This window comes from Ascaphus truei, chromosome 17 (assembly GCF_040206685.1).
Source record: "Ascaphus truei isolate aAscTru1 chromosome 17, aAscTru1.hap1, whole genome shotgun sequence".
NCBI lineage: Eukaryota > Metazoa > Chordata > Amphibia > Anura > Ascaphidae > Ascaphus > Ascaphus truei.
This window is the reverse complement of record NC_134499.1, coordinates 43,146,173-43,163,523: the sequence shown is the minus strand read 5'-3', so window position 1 is coordinate 43,163,523 and position 17,351 is coordinate 43,146,173. Positions and strand designations below refer to the sequence as shown.

At 47.4% G+C, this 17,351-nt stretch overlaps 1 protein-coding gene across 3 annotated transcripts; it reads left to right on the top strand.

Moving 5' to 3' along the window:
* Positions 1–1,023: 1,023 nt before the first annotated feature.
* LOC142468408 (platelet glycoprotein IX-like) lies at positions 1,024–14,481 on the top strand. 3 transcript variants are annotated; one of them, XM_075574974.1, is made up of 2 exons: positions 1,024–1,875; positions 13,790–14,481. In XM_075574974.1, the coding sequence occupies exon 2, from the start codon at positions 13,791–13,793 to the stop codon at positions 14,409–14,411; it is 621 nt and encodes a 206-aa protein (XP_075431089.1). In that variant the 5' UTR covers positions 1,024–1,875; position 13,790; the 3' UTR covers positions 14,412–14,481. The 3 variants fall into 3 exon arrangements, with proteins under 3 accessions (XP_075431089.1, XP_075431090.1, XP_075431091.1); XM_075574975.1 differs by having other exon boundaries at positions 1,024–1,890; XM_075574976.1 differs by lacking the exon at positions 1,024–1,875 and adding an exon at positions 8,344–8,366.
* Positions 14,482–17,351: the final 2,870 nt, after the last annotated feature.

Below are 17,351 nucleotides of genomic sequence, written 5' to 3'. Positions count from 1 at the left end.
CAGCCCCCTGCACCCTCCCAGCCCCCTGCACTCTCCCAGCACCCTGCACCCTCCCAGCCCCCTGCACTCTCCCAGCACCCTGCACCCTCCCAGCCCCCTGACCCTCCAAGCACCCTGCACCCTCCCAGCCCCCTGCACTCTCCCAGCCCCCTGCACCCTCCCAGCCCCCTGCACTCTCCCAGCACCCTGCACTCTCCCAGCCCCCTGCACCCTCCCAGCACCCTGCACCCTCCCAGCACCCTGCACTCTCCCAGCCCCCTGACCCTCCAAGCACCCTGCACCCTCCCAGCCCCCTGCACTCTCCCAGCCCCCTGCACCCTCCCAGCCCCCTGCACTCTCCCAGCACCCTGCACTCTCCCAGCCCCCTGCACCCTCCCAGCACCCTGCACCCTCCCAGCACCCTGCACTCTCCCAGCCCCCTGACCCTCCAAGCACCCTGCACCCTCCCAGCACCCTGCACTCTCCCAGCCCCCTGACCCTCCCAGCACCCTGCACTCTCCCAGCCCCCTGCACCCTCCCAGCCCCCTGACCCTCCCAGCCCCCTCCCTGCACCCTGCACCCTGCACCCTCCTAGCACCCTGCACCTACCTGAGAGACTGAGCACTGCCTGCGTGCATATCTAATCTGATAGGACCTTCTTTAGAGCGGGTAAGGAGGATTATACAAATAAAAATAATATTGGGAACTCAGAACAATTCAAATATCTTACAAGTTATAATGTTTACAATTTACTGCATACATTATATTGATGGTTTTACAAAACAAGAATTTGTGAGTGGTATGCATTCCACAGGTCAACTTTACTGAAAGAAACATTTCCAAAATGCAATATTCATAAAGTTACGTTTTTAATGGAAAAAAAAATGTATTCTGGGCTGTGTTCATGAATATTAACACAACTCTGTCTTTGGAAAAAGAAAACTTGCAGGCTCTTATCTTTCGAAAACATTAGTTTGCTTGTAGGTCCTTTCCTGAGTCCGAGCCTGCCAGAGGCAATGACTCTTATCTGTAGTGACAACAAAATAACATGCCCCGTCAACACCATCAGATGCAGAGTGAGTGCAGTGTGATGCATCGTGAGTGCAGTGTGATGCAGTGTGATGTAGTGTGAGTGCAGTGTGATGCATCATGTGAGTGCAGTGTGATGTAGTGTGAGTGCAGTGTGATGCATCATGTGAGTGCAGTGTGATGCATCATGTGAGTGCAGTGTGATGCATCATGAGTGCAGTGTGATGCATCGTGAGTGCAGTGTGATGCATCTTGAGTGCAGTGTGATGCATCGTTTGATGCAGTGTGAGTGCAGTGTGATGCCTCATGTGATGTAGTGTGAGTGCAGTGTGATGGAGTGTGATGCATCGGGAGTGCAGTGTGATGCATCGTTTGATGCAGTGTGAGTGTAGTGTGATGCATCGTTTGATGCAGTGTGAGTGCAGTGTGATGCATCGTTTGATGCAGTGTGAGTGCAGTGTGACGCATCGTTTGATGCAGTGTGAGTGCAGTGTGAAGCATCGTTTGATGCAGTGTGAGTGCAGTGTGACGCATCGTTTGATGCAGTGTGAGTGCAGTGTGATGCATCGTTTGATGCAGTGTGAGTGCAGTGTGATGCATCGTTTGATGCAGTGTGAGTGCAGTGTGATGCATCGTTTGATGCAGTGTGAGTGCAGTGTGAGTGCAAAGACATCAAAGGCTTTGTCTTTGAAACTAGTGAATCCACCAATAGTGTTTCACTGCGTCGTCCTTTCCCAGGAACCTGCTGTATCATCCTCTTTTTGAATTTGGAAGGGGTATTTGTCAGTGACAATTGTACTGGGGACGGCTTAAGCAGTATGCAGGAAAATACATGTGGACCTACATGCACCCGTTTAGAAACTAAAGGTAACTGGCTTACAGGTATTTGCATCAATTATAATACTTCTGTGTTTTCTAAATAAAATGTTCACTAATGGGGGTTATTTATCAACGTCTACCCTTTGCAAAATTGGGGCACAAAAAAGACATTACTGTTGAAATTCACTGTATTTCCTTATTTGGTCAATCTATGCAGTATATAGTCTATAGTATGTGCAGTATATAGCCTATAGTATATGCAGTATATAGTATGTGCAGTATATAGTACATGCAGTATATAGTATGTGCAGTATATAGTTTATATAGTATTATAGTACTATATGCAGTATATAGTATATGCCGTATATAGTATGTGCAGTATATAGTTTGTATAGTATTATAGTACTATATGCAGTATATAGTATATGCCATATATAGTATGTGCAGTATATAGTTTGTATAGTATATAGTACTATATGCAGTATATAGTATATATTATGTGCAGTATATAGTAGATTTACACTATTTTACTTTAGTTTACAGCTGAGAGAATTTGATAAATCACCCCCAGAGATTAATACCTGTCGGGTTAATACCTGTCGGGGGGAATACCTGTCGGGTTAGCATTAGCATAGGCTCCGGTTTCAGCAAAGACAAATAAACTAGTATTAGAACAATGACATATTTTTCTGTGATTAACTTAGTACAGTTTTTCCTTATTAAATGTATACTTTATGAGAGTTTGTAAACATAGGACCCTCAATACTTCTTTTTAACCATTTCAGTACTGGGCAGGCATGCAGCAGATTGCTAAATAATAGATGAAGGTTTTTGTTGTTCTGCAGCTTGATCTCTAACCACAAATTAACTCGATCATTTATCACACTCTCTGGGCAGCACATACTGGGGAAAAGTATTGCACCGGGTCTCACCATGAAACCCATTCCCATCGGTAGTGGCGGGGTTTTCTTTGGTGATAAATATGGTGCCGTAGTCTTTACTCCCGGCGTGTCCTCTGTTTGGCAGCTGGGAGAATTTGATTGAAATGACACAAAGTGTGTATGTGTGTGTATGTATATATATGTGTGTGTGCGCGTATATATACATATATATATATATATATATATATATATATATATATATATATATATATATATATATATATATATATATATATATATATAATGTGTGTGTGTGTGTGTTAAAGGCTTTATGCGCCGCCCCTCCTTTGTGACGCTAAACCAAATAATGGAGACCACACAATGTTGGAAGAAAAGGTCACAGCTTTATTTTAACATCCGCTGTTAAAATCCTACCAGCCTGCCCGCCAGCCAAGTATGCTCCATGCAAAATGGGGGGTAGGGGGAGATCCCTGCCGACAGCCAGCAATTGGCCCGCTCCCTCCCCCAGCCCGTATCATGTGCATGGGGGGGGGAGATCCCTGCCGACAGCCAGCAATTGGCCCGCTCCCTCCCCCAGCCCGTATCATGTGCATGGGAGGGAGATCCCTGCCGACAGCCAGCAATTGGCCCGCTCCCTCCCTCCGCCCAAAAGCACTGTAAAATGGGAGGGGGAGATCCTCATTCAGCCGATGTTGGGCTGCTTCCCTCCCCCTCCCGCCCCTAGGGTCAGCTTAGGCCCAGCCCTAAAGCTGGCGCCCAGCCTTTTACCAGCGTTGATTGGGCATAGGCCAGCCCGGCCCTACAGCCGGCGCCTCCAGCCTGCCGCGCTGTTCTAGGGGCTCCAGCTGAGGGACAGACCCTAAAGTCCTCGCCCTTTCTCCGTCTCGTGAGCTTGGCTGGCGCGGCAGCTCCGCCACCCGGAGGCCCCTCTGCCGGGCACTGGCTACCCTGGGGCCGACACGCCCACCCAAAGCTGCGACCTCTGATCTTAATTCTTCCCGCAAAAAACCCTTGATGTTACTTAAGAACACCTCCAACCCCTTTGGTGATAGATGCACACAGTCCCTTCTGCGCCAGCTGCACTCCTTGGTGTCAGTCCCTCTGCGCTTTAAGAGTTTTACCGCCGCTAGAGGATGTATTTTGCCCATGGCCTTATTAACCTTCCTCCTAGCTTTCTCTTTCCGTGGCCCTTTTAAAATTTGCTTTGGACTAATTACAGACCAAATGATTAAAACCTCACTCCACAGCGCCTTCAAGCGGGCGCATTCCTGCTGTAACCGATAAATCAACTCTAGTGTTTTGGTGTTGGCTGGATCATTCCCCACGAGGTGTAGCAAAATAACATCCGCTTTCACCTGAAATTCTGCTCACTCCTTGTGCAGAGCCTGTTACAGATCAACCAAGCACCTTCCTCTCTTCCCAAGCCAACGCCAATTCACCCCCTCTCCCGTACACCACAGCTGCTGGCCGCACCGCTGATCCTTCGCCCATACGTGCGCCCACTGAACGAAAGGAATGTCCCATGATCCACACTTCCAGGGTCTTTTGTGCAGCGGTCTACGGAGAGGGAAAAACATGTTAATCTTCTTGCCTCAGCACGTTGCTGTGCCCTTAGGCCCTGATGTAACCCCCTATAGGCACTGGGTTTCCACCTCCCCGGTTTCCACATTTGGTCCGGCATACAGCCGTTCTCAGCTACCGCTGTTGCGGCACCAATTCTAAAGCAATGGGTAACAAATAAACTGGGATCCATCCCCCTTAGCAGCTAGGCACCGCCTAAAAACGCTTTGAAATTGGTACCTTGTGAGTGGTGTTGCGTCCTGATGGATGATGAAATTGCTCCCAACCTTGGGCCTGTGCCTTACGTACCCCTTACTCAACGCCACTGGGCAAACTTCCGTTATCCTCTATAGTGAGGTGGACCCACGCTCCCCTTCCCGCTTGGTCGGTTTTAGACCCGCGAATCTTGCATACCACTGACGTAGCATTGAGAATCATGCTCGCGAAAAACAAGCCCGAACCCTGGATTGTTAAGATGCCGCCACTAGCTCGCCAACCCTGGAGGCACCAAGAAAGCCACGGCAAATACTACTCTGAACAGTTCCCTTTTCCGCTGTACTGAAACATAGCTCTTTTGCTGCCATCATCAATACCTTGAAAAAGAACGCTGTGACGTTCGAAACGCGTTGTATGGGTCTTTTGTCACATTAAAGTGCCCTTTTATTTATTTTTGAATCTGGGTCCTTCCTGCTCAGTTTTTGCTAGTGCGCTTTTGTTCTCCATTTTCGTGTTATACTACATATCTGTAGCTGCACAGCCTGCCTACCACTCCTAGGATGTGAGTATTGCTTATGTTCAGGGGAACCTGCCAATGAGACTGAGGGTGAGTGGGCTTGTACCATCTACCACCTGTCTTCAGGAGGATAGTACCCATACTATTGCATATTAAGAACTATATCATATCATTTTATATACCTTGGCTTAGTGGTTTGGCTCACTTTATTTCATTATACCTACATAGAGCGCTTTAGCCTATTTTTCTATCATCAATACCTGAAGCCTGTCTGGCGTTATCGGCTCCTTACTGTCAGTTCACTTGGCTTCACCCCTATCCCAGCCTATTCTTAGGGTTCTCCTAACTATGAAATCCTTAGTTATGTCCCTGCAGATGTGCCATTTCGGAAAAACACAGTCCTGCCATCATGGCCCCAACCCCCAGCTGCCTTCTGGGCCTGTAGGAAGCTAATGATCCGCGCGCTGCTACCACGCTTACCCTCGACTCTGTCCTTTTGCTTGAATACTAGCCATGTGTGCCAAGCCTGGAGGTAGGTTCTCCAAGTGCGTGGGGCTAGTGACTTGTGGATCAGGTCCATAAGTCCGCTATACCCTTCTGCCCAAGGTGACGTGGGCATGTATTAGTGTAACCTTCCTAGCACCCTAGCATTACTGAATAAGGCTCCTCAGTGTATGGGCAGTGAGTGAAACGGTCCAGCCATGCGTCGCAGGCCTACCTCTTTGGTCATTTTCTCCCGTATGACGTGCGGGTATATAGAGGCGAATTTAAGATTGCGACTTGCGAGTGTGGTTACCAAATTCTAAACATATTCTTCCCACGATGTTCCCCAAATGTTTTATATGTGTCGCATCTAAGGTCTATGTATTTAAGGACGTTCAGACCCTCTACTGGGTGCTTCTCCTGCAGGCAGCTGGCTAACACAGGTAACCTCTTAGCCAGTTGTCCATGGTTTTATACTTACTAGCTCTCTCCTCACCTGTAGCCTTCGCTTTTTCCCTGGCCTGAAACCCATCAGCAAAAGGTTGTGTACGTCCGTGAACTTTCCCTTTTATTATCTCGCTTTGGGTGTAGATAGAAGAATCCGTCTAGCTACTTCCAGAGCAAGCAGGTAAATAGTGGCTGAACCAGCCTGGGTGGTGAAGGATTGATACTGGTCCCCCCGCGCCCCCTGCTTGGCGTCGCACCCAGAGCGGGTGTCTGGCTTCCCTCCTCGGCGCCGTCCGATCATAGTGGTACGGGGTAGAATTGATCAGCAGTACTGCCGCTCCTATCTAGATCAAAACTCACCAGTGAAGGAATGAACAAATAATTTATTAAATTACCTAAACGGATACACCAACAAACAGAAAAGAGAACCTCCTCCCACGCGTTTCAATTGAAATGGTCTTTCTCAAGGCGTGTAAACCGACTGGAGAGGTCCTAGCGCCGGCGTAAGTGTCCTTCCCTTTACATTAAAGTGTAAGCTCTTCGGGGCAGGGACTCTGCTTAATGTAACTTTAATGCCTAAAGCATTTATTCCCATGATCTGTTATTTATATGATCTGATATTTATTTGGCGTGTATTACTAATGTGAAGCGCTATGTACCTTAATGGCGCTATATAAATAACGACATACAATACAATTGCTGGTACTTACGCCGTCATCCTTAATTTTTGGGGCCTTGCTCTCCCGCGCTGCCCCCTGCGTTGCACCGCTTGGCCTAGCCTTAAGTGTAAAATATACTGGACACCTAACAAGCTCCTATTGAACCCCCAAAATAACCACAACATATATATAAGCATATGAGTGTCACAGAGGAGTGCTACTGAGCATGGCAATATATATTTAAAACCAGAGACAGAACCTAAAACACAGACAGAGCTCAGTTTTAGCACATCCAGTGAGACCCATACACGGTACAGTGCCTAAATATATATGTATAAATATCTAATAAGTAAAATGGTCTTTTAGTTTGACATCTTTGGCCAAAATTGTTGTAAGGCCCTGAGCCACTGCACGGCAGACCACATATCAGGGGTCCCTAACGCTAATATAAATTCTTAATAACCTGTGCAATACCAGGAAGAATGATTTATAGTAAATCTGTCAATATTAGTTGCAAAGTTCTATGTCTGATTGAAGCTTTTGTTCACCTGTACATTACCAGGAAAAGATCTCTGTATTAGAGTTGTCACAGCCAAACTGCAAGCAGGCAAGTTCCCCTGAGTGACTTAATAGATACCTGGCCTTAAGTGACCGGAGAATCACCGCTGTCTCTTTAGGAATTTATACAGACAGGTTTTGTGAAATGTCGCTGTCACTATCTGAGTCGCTATTACCCTTATTATACTAGGATTTATTTCCTTACCTGGAATCTCGTTGCTCGGGTTAGTACCCTGCGCTGACCTGGCCTGAAGCGCGGTGACTGGCCTCGGCGTCTGTTCCCCTCCTCACCATGCGTCGGTGAGTAGGGGTCCTGGTCCACATTCCATGCGTGCAATGACCAGTCATTGGCCGTCGCTTCCTGCGAAAACTGAGAGGACCCCATGCAGGATCCAGGGGCTGGGTCGCCTTAAATCCTCTCCCCCCACCCCCGCCGGTGACAGAGCAGAACGCCCGTCTCTGCGCTGCAGTTAATCTGCCCGACACAGCGTGGCCCATGGGTGGGAGGGGCAGGGGCCCCGGGTGGCTGGGGCGGTTATACACCAGACCGCCCGCGCCCCTGCCTGCTGGAGGTAAGTAGGTGGGGTGGTTGGGTATGGCGTGTGGTTATATGATATGTTGGTGCTTCACGGTAGTAACCCCGCTCACAGTCTGTCCTGTACTGTGAGGGGTAAGGGAGTAACCCCGCTCACAGTCTGTCCTGTACTGTGAGGGGTAAGGGTGTAACCCCGCTCACAGTCTGTCCTGTACTGTGAGGGGTAAGGGTGTAACCCCGCTCACAGTCTGCCCTGTACTGTGAGGGGTAAGGTTGAGGTCGCCCTGAGGGGTGAACTTGAGGTCGCCCTGCAGTACCGCTAGGGGCCTCATGGTGGCGCTGCTGCAGAGGAGGGCCAAGGTAACAGCCTGCCTCTGCAGACCTGCCTGTGACCTCCTGTCTCTTTAATAAACATGGGGAGGGAACCCCCCCCCCCCCCCTCCCCTGCTCACAGAAGCCCGGGAAGGGAGGGTGGAGCAGGGGGGAAGGGAGGGTGGAGCAGGGGGGAAGGGAGGGTGGAGCAGGGGGGAAGGGAGGGTGGAGCAGGGGGAAAGGTCAGCCTGCAGCCCGCGCGCGGGAGAACAGCGCCCCCCCCTCCCCTGCTGCAGCACATTGGAGGGAGGTGAGTCATGGTGCCGAGGAGCCAGCAGCACCGCACGCAGGTCGGAGGGGTGATGGGGGTGAGTGGGATGGGGGCGCGGGACGGAGCCAGATGGTCCCCGTGGTGGGGGTGTGAGGAGGTGGTATGGGGGGAGCCGGCGCGTGGCCACCCCCAGCAGAGGGGTAAGCGGCCTGTTGCAGTGGGAGCCGACAGGCGCGCTCCCCGGCCGGCGCGCTCCCCGGCCGGCGCACGCGGTGCCTGAGAGCTCCCGCGATCGGGAGAGATGGTAGGGGGGGGGACCTGGGCATCGGGCGCCCTGCTCGGCGCGCGGCCGTCACCTGCAGAGTGGTGAGCGGGCTGGCGGCGCCGGGGCTGGCGGCGGCAGCACAGGAGCGACCCGCCCCTGTCCCTGCCGGGACCGCGCTTGGGCAGAGGGAGTAGGGCGCGGGCGGCGGGGCCTCGCCGAAGCGCGAACCGGGAGGGGGGACAAGGCCTGGGAGCAGGGGAAGGAGTGGTGCGGGAATAGAGGCCGGGAGGCCCCGTGGCCCGGCGGGGGAATCAGTAGTGAGGCGGAGGGACCTTGCAGGGGAAAAAGCCGAGGTGGCGGGGCACAGGCTGGGGGGGGGGGGGCGGATAGGGGGGCATAAGTCTGGAGGGGGCCCCAGGGTGGGCGCGGGAGCGTGGTGGGCTGCAAGCAGGTGCCTGCACTTGCCGGGGGAGCTGGGAGGGATGGGGAATGGGGATCCCTACCTGCACCTCAGCGCTGGGATCTGCGCGGGGCAGGGACACTTACCGGCTCCTCTGGTGCCGCAGCATCAGCGGCCTCCTCAAGCTCATGGGCGAGGCTGGCAGGACTCGGGGTCTTCATACAGCGGGGGGCCCCTCGCGGTCTTGAAATGGCAGCTCAGCAGCAGCCAGCGTTCCTGTAAGGGGAAAATTCCGTTAGCTCTGTCTCTCTCCCCTGGGGCCCCACTCTTTATATCCTCTCCCCCCTCCCCCTGCATGGAGGGGACAAGCAGCCTTCGCACTCCGTGTGGGAAGGGGGAGGGGGGTTAGCCGACCCCCCCCCCTACCAGCTCTCGCCAATCAGGACGTCGCAGCCCTTAAGGAGCCTACGACCCCATGCTGGGGCCTCTGCCTCTTCAGTGTGTGCGTGCGTGCGTGCGTGCGTGCGTGTGCGTGTGTGTCTGTGTATATATATATATATGTGTGTGTGTGTGTGTATATATGTATGTATGTCTTTATGTATATAGCGCCATTAATGTACATAGCGCTTCCCGGCAGTAATACACGTGACAATCATATAAATATCAAATAATACAAATAACAAATAAAGGGAGAGAAGTGTTTCAGACATAAAAGTAACATTTAAGAAAATGAGTCCATGCTCCGAAGAGCTCACAATCGAATTGGTTGGTAGGAAGAACGAACAGAGACCGTAGGAGGGTGTTCTGGTAAGTGCGTCTGCAGGGGGCCAAGGGTAATGTATGAGGTATTGTATTGTATGTCTTTATTTATATAGCGCCAAAAGTGTACACAACGCTTCACAAAGAATACAGTACAGGGAATAATAATACAATAAGTGCAGCAAAATCAGACAATAGTAAAGGAAATCCCTGCCCCGAAGAGCTTACAATCTAAGGTTTAATGGGAAACTTACAGAGACAGCAGGTGAGGGAATAAGTGCTGTATATGGCAGTGCTTGGTCACAATGGTTGGTAGGAGTGACTGTGAGTGTGGGACAGTAACCATGAGTGCAGGCTATTGGGATGCTTGATTTGTGGGGCAAGTTTTAAGGTTAGTCGGGATTACATGAAAAGGTTGAGGTGTAAATTATCAGCCCTGGAGCTACTCGTATATTTGTGAGTGTGAGTGAGAGTGAGTGTGTGAGTGAGAGTGAGTGAGAGATACTGGTAGACAAGGAGCAGTCCCGCGACTCGGCCCCCAGCTTGGACTAAAGGTCTCTTGTTCTCACGTTGTGGGGTCTTCCCAAGCAGTTTCTTTTATTTTTCACTTTGTCTTTATAAACCATTGATTCTCTTGTGCTGATCTTATCATTATTTGTTTGGTGTTAAGTTGAAATACAGTAATAACTTTATAACAGTGGAATTAATAAATGCTGATACAAATATATTAATATAATTAATCCAGATACATCATTTAATTTGATTCTACGCTACCCACAAGTATGTTTAAACACAAGACATATAACCTCTCTCTATTCTAAATATGGAATGTTATATTTGCCTTATCAAAGTTTCATTTCTTAATTTCACGCACCATCAAGCTAACTGCCATCTTTATTTCCTCTAATTTTATTGGCTTTGGAAAACAGCTACATACAAGCAAAATTTGACAATTAAAATGCCACTTCATTGAATTTCTGAGATACATTCTGTAAAAGAAATATATTGAGCCCACAAATTAATTAATGTACCGCTAAACATGTGTAAGTCAAAGAAGGTTAAATGTTGCAGAGTTTTAGAATTGAAGACTACTTCTCAATGTTATACGATGGTATCAATTATAAGCGCATTCCTCCCCCCACACACCGGTCACAGATAATTATGCTCTTGTGAAGTTACTTGACATTGGAAAGCCAAATTAACTCAAGCCCTGCACAAAAACACATAACAATGAGTATCACTTTATCACGCTAGTTTGTGCCTCTGCACAAGCAACAAATTGCTTTTAAAGTGGTTATTTATTTGGGTATCGTGCCACCATGTGCACAGCAGCTTAGACCACGATTATACAGGAAAAGGTGCGGTGCCACGCGGCGCAGCGCGCCTGAAAAACAACTTTTTTTAAAACCCAATAGCAGCGCACATAGCTGCTGCGGCGTGATCTGAGTGGCTGTCTCCCGGCGTGATCTGAGATTTGTTGTGAGCGGTTCCAGCCAATGAGGGCAAACAGCTCCCGGCCACGCCTCCGCCACGCCTCCTTGCCTGCTCTCCACCGACTCCCTGGTATAATCACTATGCTGATCAGCGGCAGCGCAGGGTGACATCACAGAATAGCGCCGCCGCCCAGCAGCGTTTGGTATAATTGAACCCTTGGCGTAAAAGCATGTAGAGGGAATACATGTTCCATACACGGATCCGGCCATCACAGAAAACTATTAATGAAAGAAGTGAATGGAGCAGAATACGGGCGGCGAACTCCAGTCCTCAAGGGCCACCAACAGGTCAGGTTTTCAGGATATCCCTGCTTCAGAACAGGTGGCTCAGCCTTTGACTGCACCTGTGCTGGACAGGGATATCCTGAAAACCTGACCCGTTGGTGGCCCTTGAGGACTGGAGTTGGCCGCTCTTGGAGTTAAGCATTCTCTCTCTACGACCCCTATTTTATATGATTTGTAGCAACATTTCCATCTCAGGCCAGCCTCTGAGCCGCATTATATTTAGTAAGGACCCGTCTTTTCTAAGCAATGATATTCTATGAAACCCTGTCTGTTACCAGAGGTACCTTGGGGCCCTTTGGGTCTCACATACTGCCCTGCTTAGTAAATGTGGTCCTACATAATGTCACTCCAGAGTAATAGTTGAAGGATCACAGGGCACAAACGGATTTGGAATAACTAACTCATTTATTGAGCCAAACACAAAGTTTCGACCTTATTGGTCATTATCACGTGGCACAGTGGCACAGTGGCACAGTGGCACGACTCACCGCAGAGTATGGCATGAGGGGCACTCAGTCGCTTACCATTCTGTGAGGGTAACACTATGTAACCCTTTCACTGCGTTTATAACGTTTCCTGTGCTCACACGAGCTGTCACTGCAGAGAATCTCATGGGGTTTGTGCCCAGTTTATAGGAGGAGATTTACCACTTTGTCTTGACAAAGGGCCGTAGCCCGAAACGGGCGAGTGTGTCAGCTATGTAAGTTTTCTCTATTTTTGTATACAGCATGTCTATTTAATCTGCAATATATATATTGCAATTGGCACTTTTTCTGTGTATGTACACTGAAATGCAAATACTCTTATGATAGAGACTGGTGTCCTCCCTTTCTTAAAATTAAGATGGCGTGCCTTTCCCCCCCGCACTTTTTTTAATGTTTACCGCAGGGGAAAAGGAGGCGTCACCAGCCCGCAGCACGCATAGTGGCAACGTTACCTGTGTTGCGCTTAGATGCACCACAGTATTCTTAATATATACCTGTGAGTTTTAAATATCAACAGGTGAGTACGCTTACTCAATTACGTTCGTTACCTAAAACAGAACACATCTTTTTTTCCATATATCCACAAAGCTAATTATATGCAAAACAGCGTCCGATGTATATCTCATTAGCACAGACTTCACATTATGTTCTTGTAGCCCAACATTGGATGGTATCTTCCAGCAGACTCTGAAAAGGGTTTGTGTTTGTGTTTTATGGAAAGGAGAGGGGAGAAGAGAGAGACAAAATAAAAGAGAAAAAGAGAGAAATAAACTACTTTAAATATGCAAAGAGTATTCAAATGATTTAAATTTGCATATTTCCCAGGTTTCTCTTTTCACCTGTTTAATATATTGTGTGTATAATAATAAAAAAAAAATATATATATATATATATATATATATATATAAATATAAACTAGACAATTGGATATAGGGTGCAACTGCAGACAAACAGAGGATGGAAGTCACTGTGAATACAAACTATCAAAAAAGTTCATGCTGGGATGTGAGTGTAAATTCCCCACTCTGAATAATCCTGTAAATGATAAGAACCAATATGGGGAAGTACTGCGAGATGAGGTTTATAACGCAAAAGACAAATGGCTACTTACCATGTAGCAGGTTAAAATATAGTGTGGGAGATTGCCATCACACGGGCAATCGGAAGGGAAATGCGGGCGTCTCCCTCTCTCTTCTGTGCGTCTGTGTGGTCGGCTCGACTTCAGTGGAAGGATCACGCGATGTTTGCTTGGCCGCATTTCAGTGACGTCAGAGGATAGTGGGAAAGTCCGTCAGCTCCAACTGGTCAAGCTAACCGGATCCCACAAAAATAGTCCTCCATGTGTACCGCGCTGAGGCCGGTACAATGTACTGAGGCACTATAGGGGTTACCGTTGGCATAAAGTACAACAACCCTACGCGTTTCGTTCCGATCAACGGAACTTCATCAGGGTTATAATATTAATAATTATTAGTATTACCCCTGATGAAGTTCCGTTGATTGGAACTTTGTTATTTATTGCTTCAACCTCAGCATGTGTGTCTATAAGTGAAATATAGAAAAATAATAGTTTTAGTACCTTTGTCAGAGGGCCTTTTATGACATTAAAAAGGTTCAATGTATATTTACACGTTAGGTCGTATTCACCAAGGTTAGGTTCGGTTATCTCACCTCCACGATCCTGTATTAACTGGACTTGGTATTGGGGTGTGATAAACCTGTAGTGAATACCCCCCTCCCCCATCCATTGTGTTTAAATTTAAAAAAAATGTCCTAGTATCAGTTTAATTACTAATCCTTTACTTTTCATTTCAGAATGCGACTCGGTCCAATGATAGTTCTACTTGAGCTCCTGTCGCTGGCAACCGCCAATGGATATATATGCCCAAGAAAATGCATATGTACAGATTTGACTTCTAGTACATTAAAAGTGGATTGCAGCCTCAGAAAACTGGAAAACTTACCATCTTTTCCTAACACTACGGAAGAACTGTGTTTGCAACAGAACCTGCTGACATCAATACCCTCTGGGACATTTGACAACTTAAAGAACCTTAAAAAGTTAAATTTATCCTATAACCCACTGCACTGCGACTGTCATATTTGGTATTTAAAAATGTGGCTGGATGATCAAAGACTAGATAAAGATAATAGTACCAAATGTCTCACACCCAGATCGTTGTATGGGAAACCAGTTACTGAACTATCAGGAACCCAAGTGACCTCGTGCTCTAGGCGCGTTACACTTTGTTCTGACTTCATATTTAATGATGCTTTCCTATTTGCTCTACTTTTTCTATCACTTCTACTAATGATCCTTTGCCTCAAAACATTTAAAATGATGAAATTCAAACTGGAAGTTAGTGATGATGACGTGACGTTTCCGATGAAGCGAGCGCCGAGAGTCCGTTCGCTAAAAAGAAGTCAATCCTGTTAACCCTGCGCAGTTTCTGTACCTTATTTTCTTATTAATAATAAAATCTGTGTATATGGTTAAAAGAGGAAAAGAGTGAACTCACAGAGGGACAGGCAGACCGATCAAAATGTAATAAATAAAAGCGGACATTTAAAAGGGAAATGTGGCTGTACCAGTCTTCATAATCTACACTATTTTAATGATCATTATATTTGCTAAATATATGTGTTTTATATATATATATATATATTTAAATCTGTTTAAGTAGTAAATATTTAAGTGTGTATACATACATACACTTAAATATTAAGTACTTAAACAGATGCAGATTAAAACATGCGTTTAACAAATTCATATGTTATCCATAATGCAAGACAAACACCACACTTTTGGCAAAACCAAAGCCAAAATCCAGACACGAAAAACTTTAACAGGCGAAAACAAAACACCAGGGATAGTTAGTAGCTCTGCCATCTACCCATCCTACTCCTTCTCCAGCACTCTGCTCACCTTAGTCTTTATGTGTATACATTGAGTGGGCTTCATTTTTCTCTCTGGTGGGACATGTGGCGATTTATTACAACATACGTGCCAATATTCACATATAGAAACTCTGTGATAGTCTGAATTACACCGATATATGAAGTGTTACCAGCTACATCTGTACAGCCTGAAAATTACTACGCTAAGTAATATAAAACCACAAAGACATTTTCTGGTGCTTTTCATTTTTCAAATGAGAGTTGCCACACATTGTAGTGTTGGAACAATCTGAAAGGGGCATTGTTCCGTCCCGATACAAACAGATACATTGGTTTGCATTGCAAGGTGTCATTATTACCATTGTTTTCAAGCCAGAAAACTGGAACTAAAAATATATAACAATGAAAGATGTGATGCGGGATTGCAGTGTAATCAGTATTCAGCAGCAATAGGGGGTATAAAACCCGAGCCAGCGCGTCTCTCGCCGTGATGAGCTTCTACGATGCAATATCTCATTCTAATAAGAGTTCTACAAGCAGAAAATGAATCATAATCAGTACACAATAAAAATGAAATAAGATGTGCATTATTTAACATTTACATAATAGCTGAAAAGCATCCAGAACAAATCCATCAATGTTTAACCTTTTACATGGCAAGTTTTCTTTACGTTTAACAACATACTTCTCTTGTTTTTATTATCAATTCACTCACAAGGCTAACAACTCATGTGATATACCTGGGTATCCATCACTTATCATATAAAACATTGTCATGCAAAACTATATCATACTGACAAATGTTCATATTAAAATATCCTCATTTTACATTTCATGCAAAATTTTATCATACAGGTCTTCATCCAACTAAACTTCACCAGATGAAAACTTATACTAAACCTCATCATATGAAATCGTTTTAAGCTACATCAGATAATAAGTTATCATATACAATGTAATCATTCTGTACAAGACTGTCATACAAGACTTCCTCAGCACTTGGGATTATGGGTGTTATTTATCCTGATGGTGAGACTGGAGAAAATGGTTCTGTGATAAAACTTGATATTTTTAGCTTCAATTTTTGCACCTCTGCAACTGGAAGGCCGAATACATAACCCCCAAACTGCTTGTAGAACTGGGGCTCTCCAAGTGTTTGACCATTGCACCCCCATAGACAAGTGGTTCACAATCTTATTTTGGTTAAGGAACCCCATGTGAAAGTGAGCGTAGGCTCAGGGGAAGAGGAGTGAGCGTGGGCTCAGCGGGAAGAGGAGTGAACGTGTGCTCAGTGGGAAGAGTGAGCGAGTTCTCAGCGGGAATGACTTGAGGACTGGAGTTGAGTCCCCTGATATAAAGTATAAGGCACTTGTCACTGATATATGAAGAAACTATAGCCCACAGTTAGCAAGCAGTCTCCTCCATGAGATATCTTTCAGCGCTCCCTGCACCTCTCCTGCATGAGATATCTTTCAGCGCTCCCTGCACCTCTCCTCCATGAGACGTCTTTCAGCGCTCCCTGCACCTCTCCTCCATGAGACGTCTTTCAGCGCTCCCTGCACCTCTCCTCCATGAGACATCTTTCAGCGCTCCCTGCACCTCTCCTCCATGAGATATCTTTCAGCGCTCCCTGCACCTCTCCTCCATGAGACGTCTTTCAGCGCTCCCTGCACCTCTCCTCCATGAGACGTCTTTCAGCGCTCCCTGCACCTCTCCTCCATGAGACATCTTTCAGCGCTCCCTGCACCTCTCCTCCGTGAGACATCTTTCAGCGCTCCCTGCACCTCTCCTCCATGAGACGTCTTTCAGCGCTCCCTGCACCTCTCCTCCATGAGACATCTTTCAGCGCTCCCTGCACCTCTCCTGCATGAGACATCTTTCAGCGCTCCCTGCACCTCTCCTCCATGAGACATCTTTCAGCGCTCCCTGCACCTCTCCTCCATGAGACGTCTTTCAGCGCTCCCTGCACCTCTCCTGCATGAGACATCTTTCAGCGCTCCCTGCACCTCTCCTCCAAGAGACATCTTTCAGCGCTCCCTGCACCTCTCCTCCATGAGACATCTTTCAGCGCTCCCTGCACCTCTCCTGCATGAGACATCAGCGCTCCCTGCACCTCTCCTCCATGAGACATCATTCAGCGCTCCCTGCACCTCTCCTCCATGAGACATCTTTCAGCGCTCCCTGCACCTCTCCCCCATGAGACATCTTTCAGCGCTCCCTGCACCTCTCCTCCATGAGATATCTTTCAGCGCTCCCTGCACCTCTCCTCCATGAGACATCTTTCAGCGCTCCCTGCACCTCTCCCCCATGAGACATCTTTCAGCGCTCCCTGCACCTCTCCTCCATGAGACATCTTTCAGCGCTCCCTGCACCTCTCCTGCGTAAGATATCTTTCAGCGCTCCCTGCACCTCTCCTCCATGAGACATCTTTCAGCGCTCCCTGCACCTCTCCCCCATGAGACATCTTTCAGCGCTCCCT

What these genes read in the sequence shown, in the direction of transcription:
- LOC142468408 (XM_075574974.1), top strand. Translation starts at nt 13,791, where the DNA reads ATGCGACTCGGTCCAATGATAGTTCTACTTGAGCTCCTGTCGCTGGCA.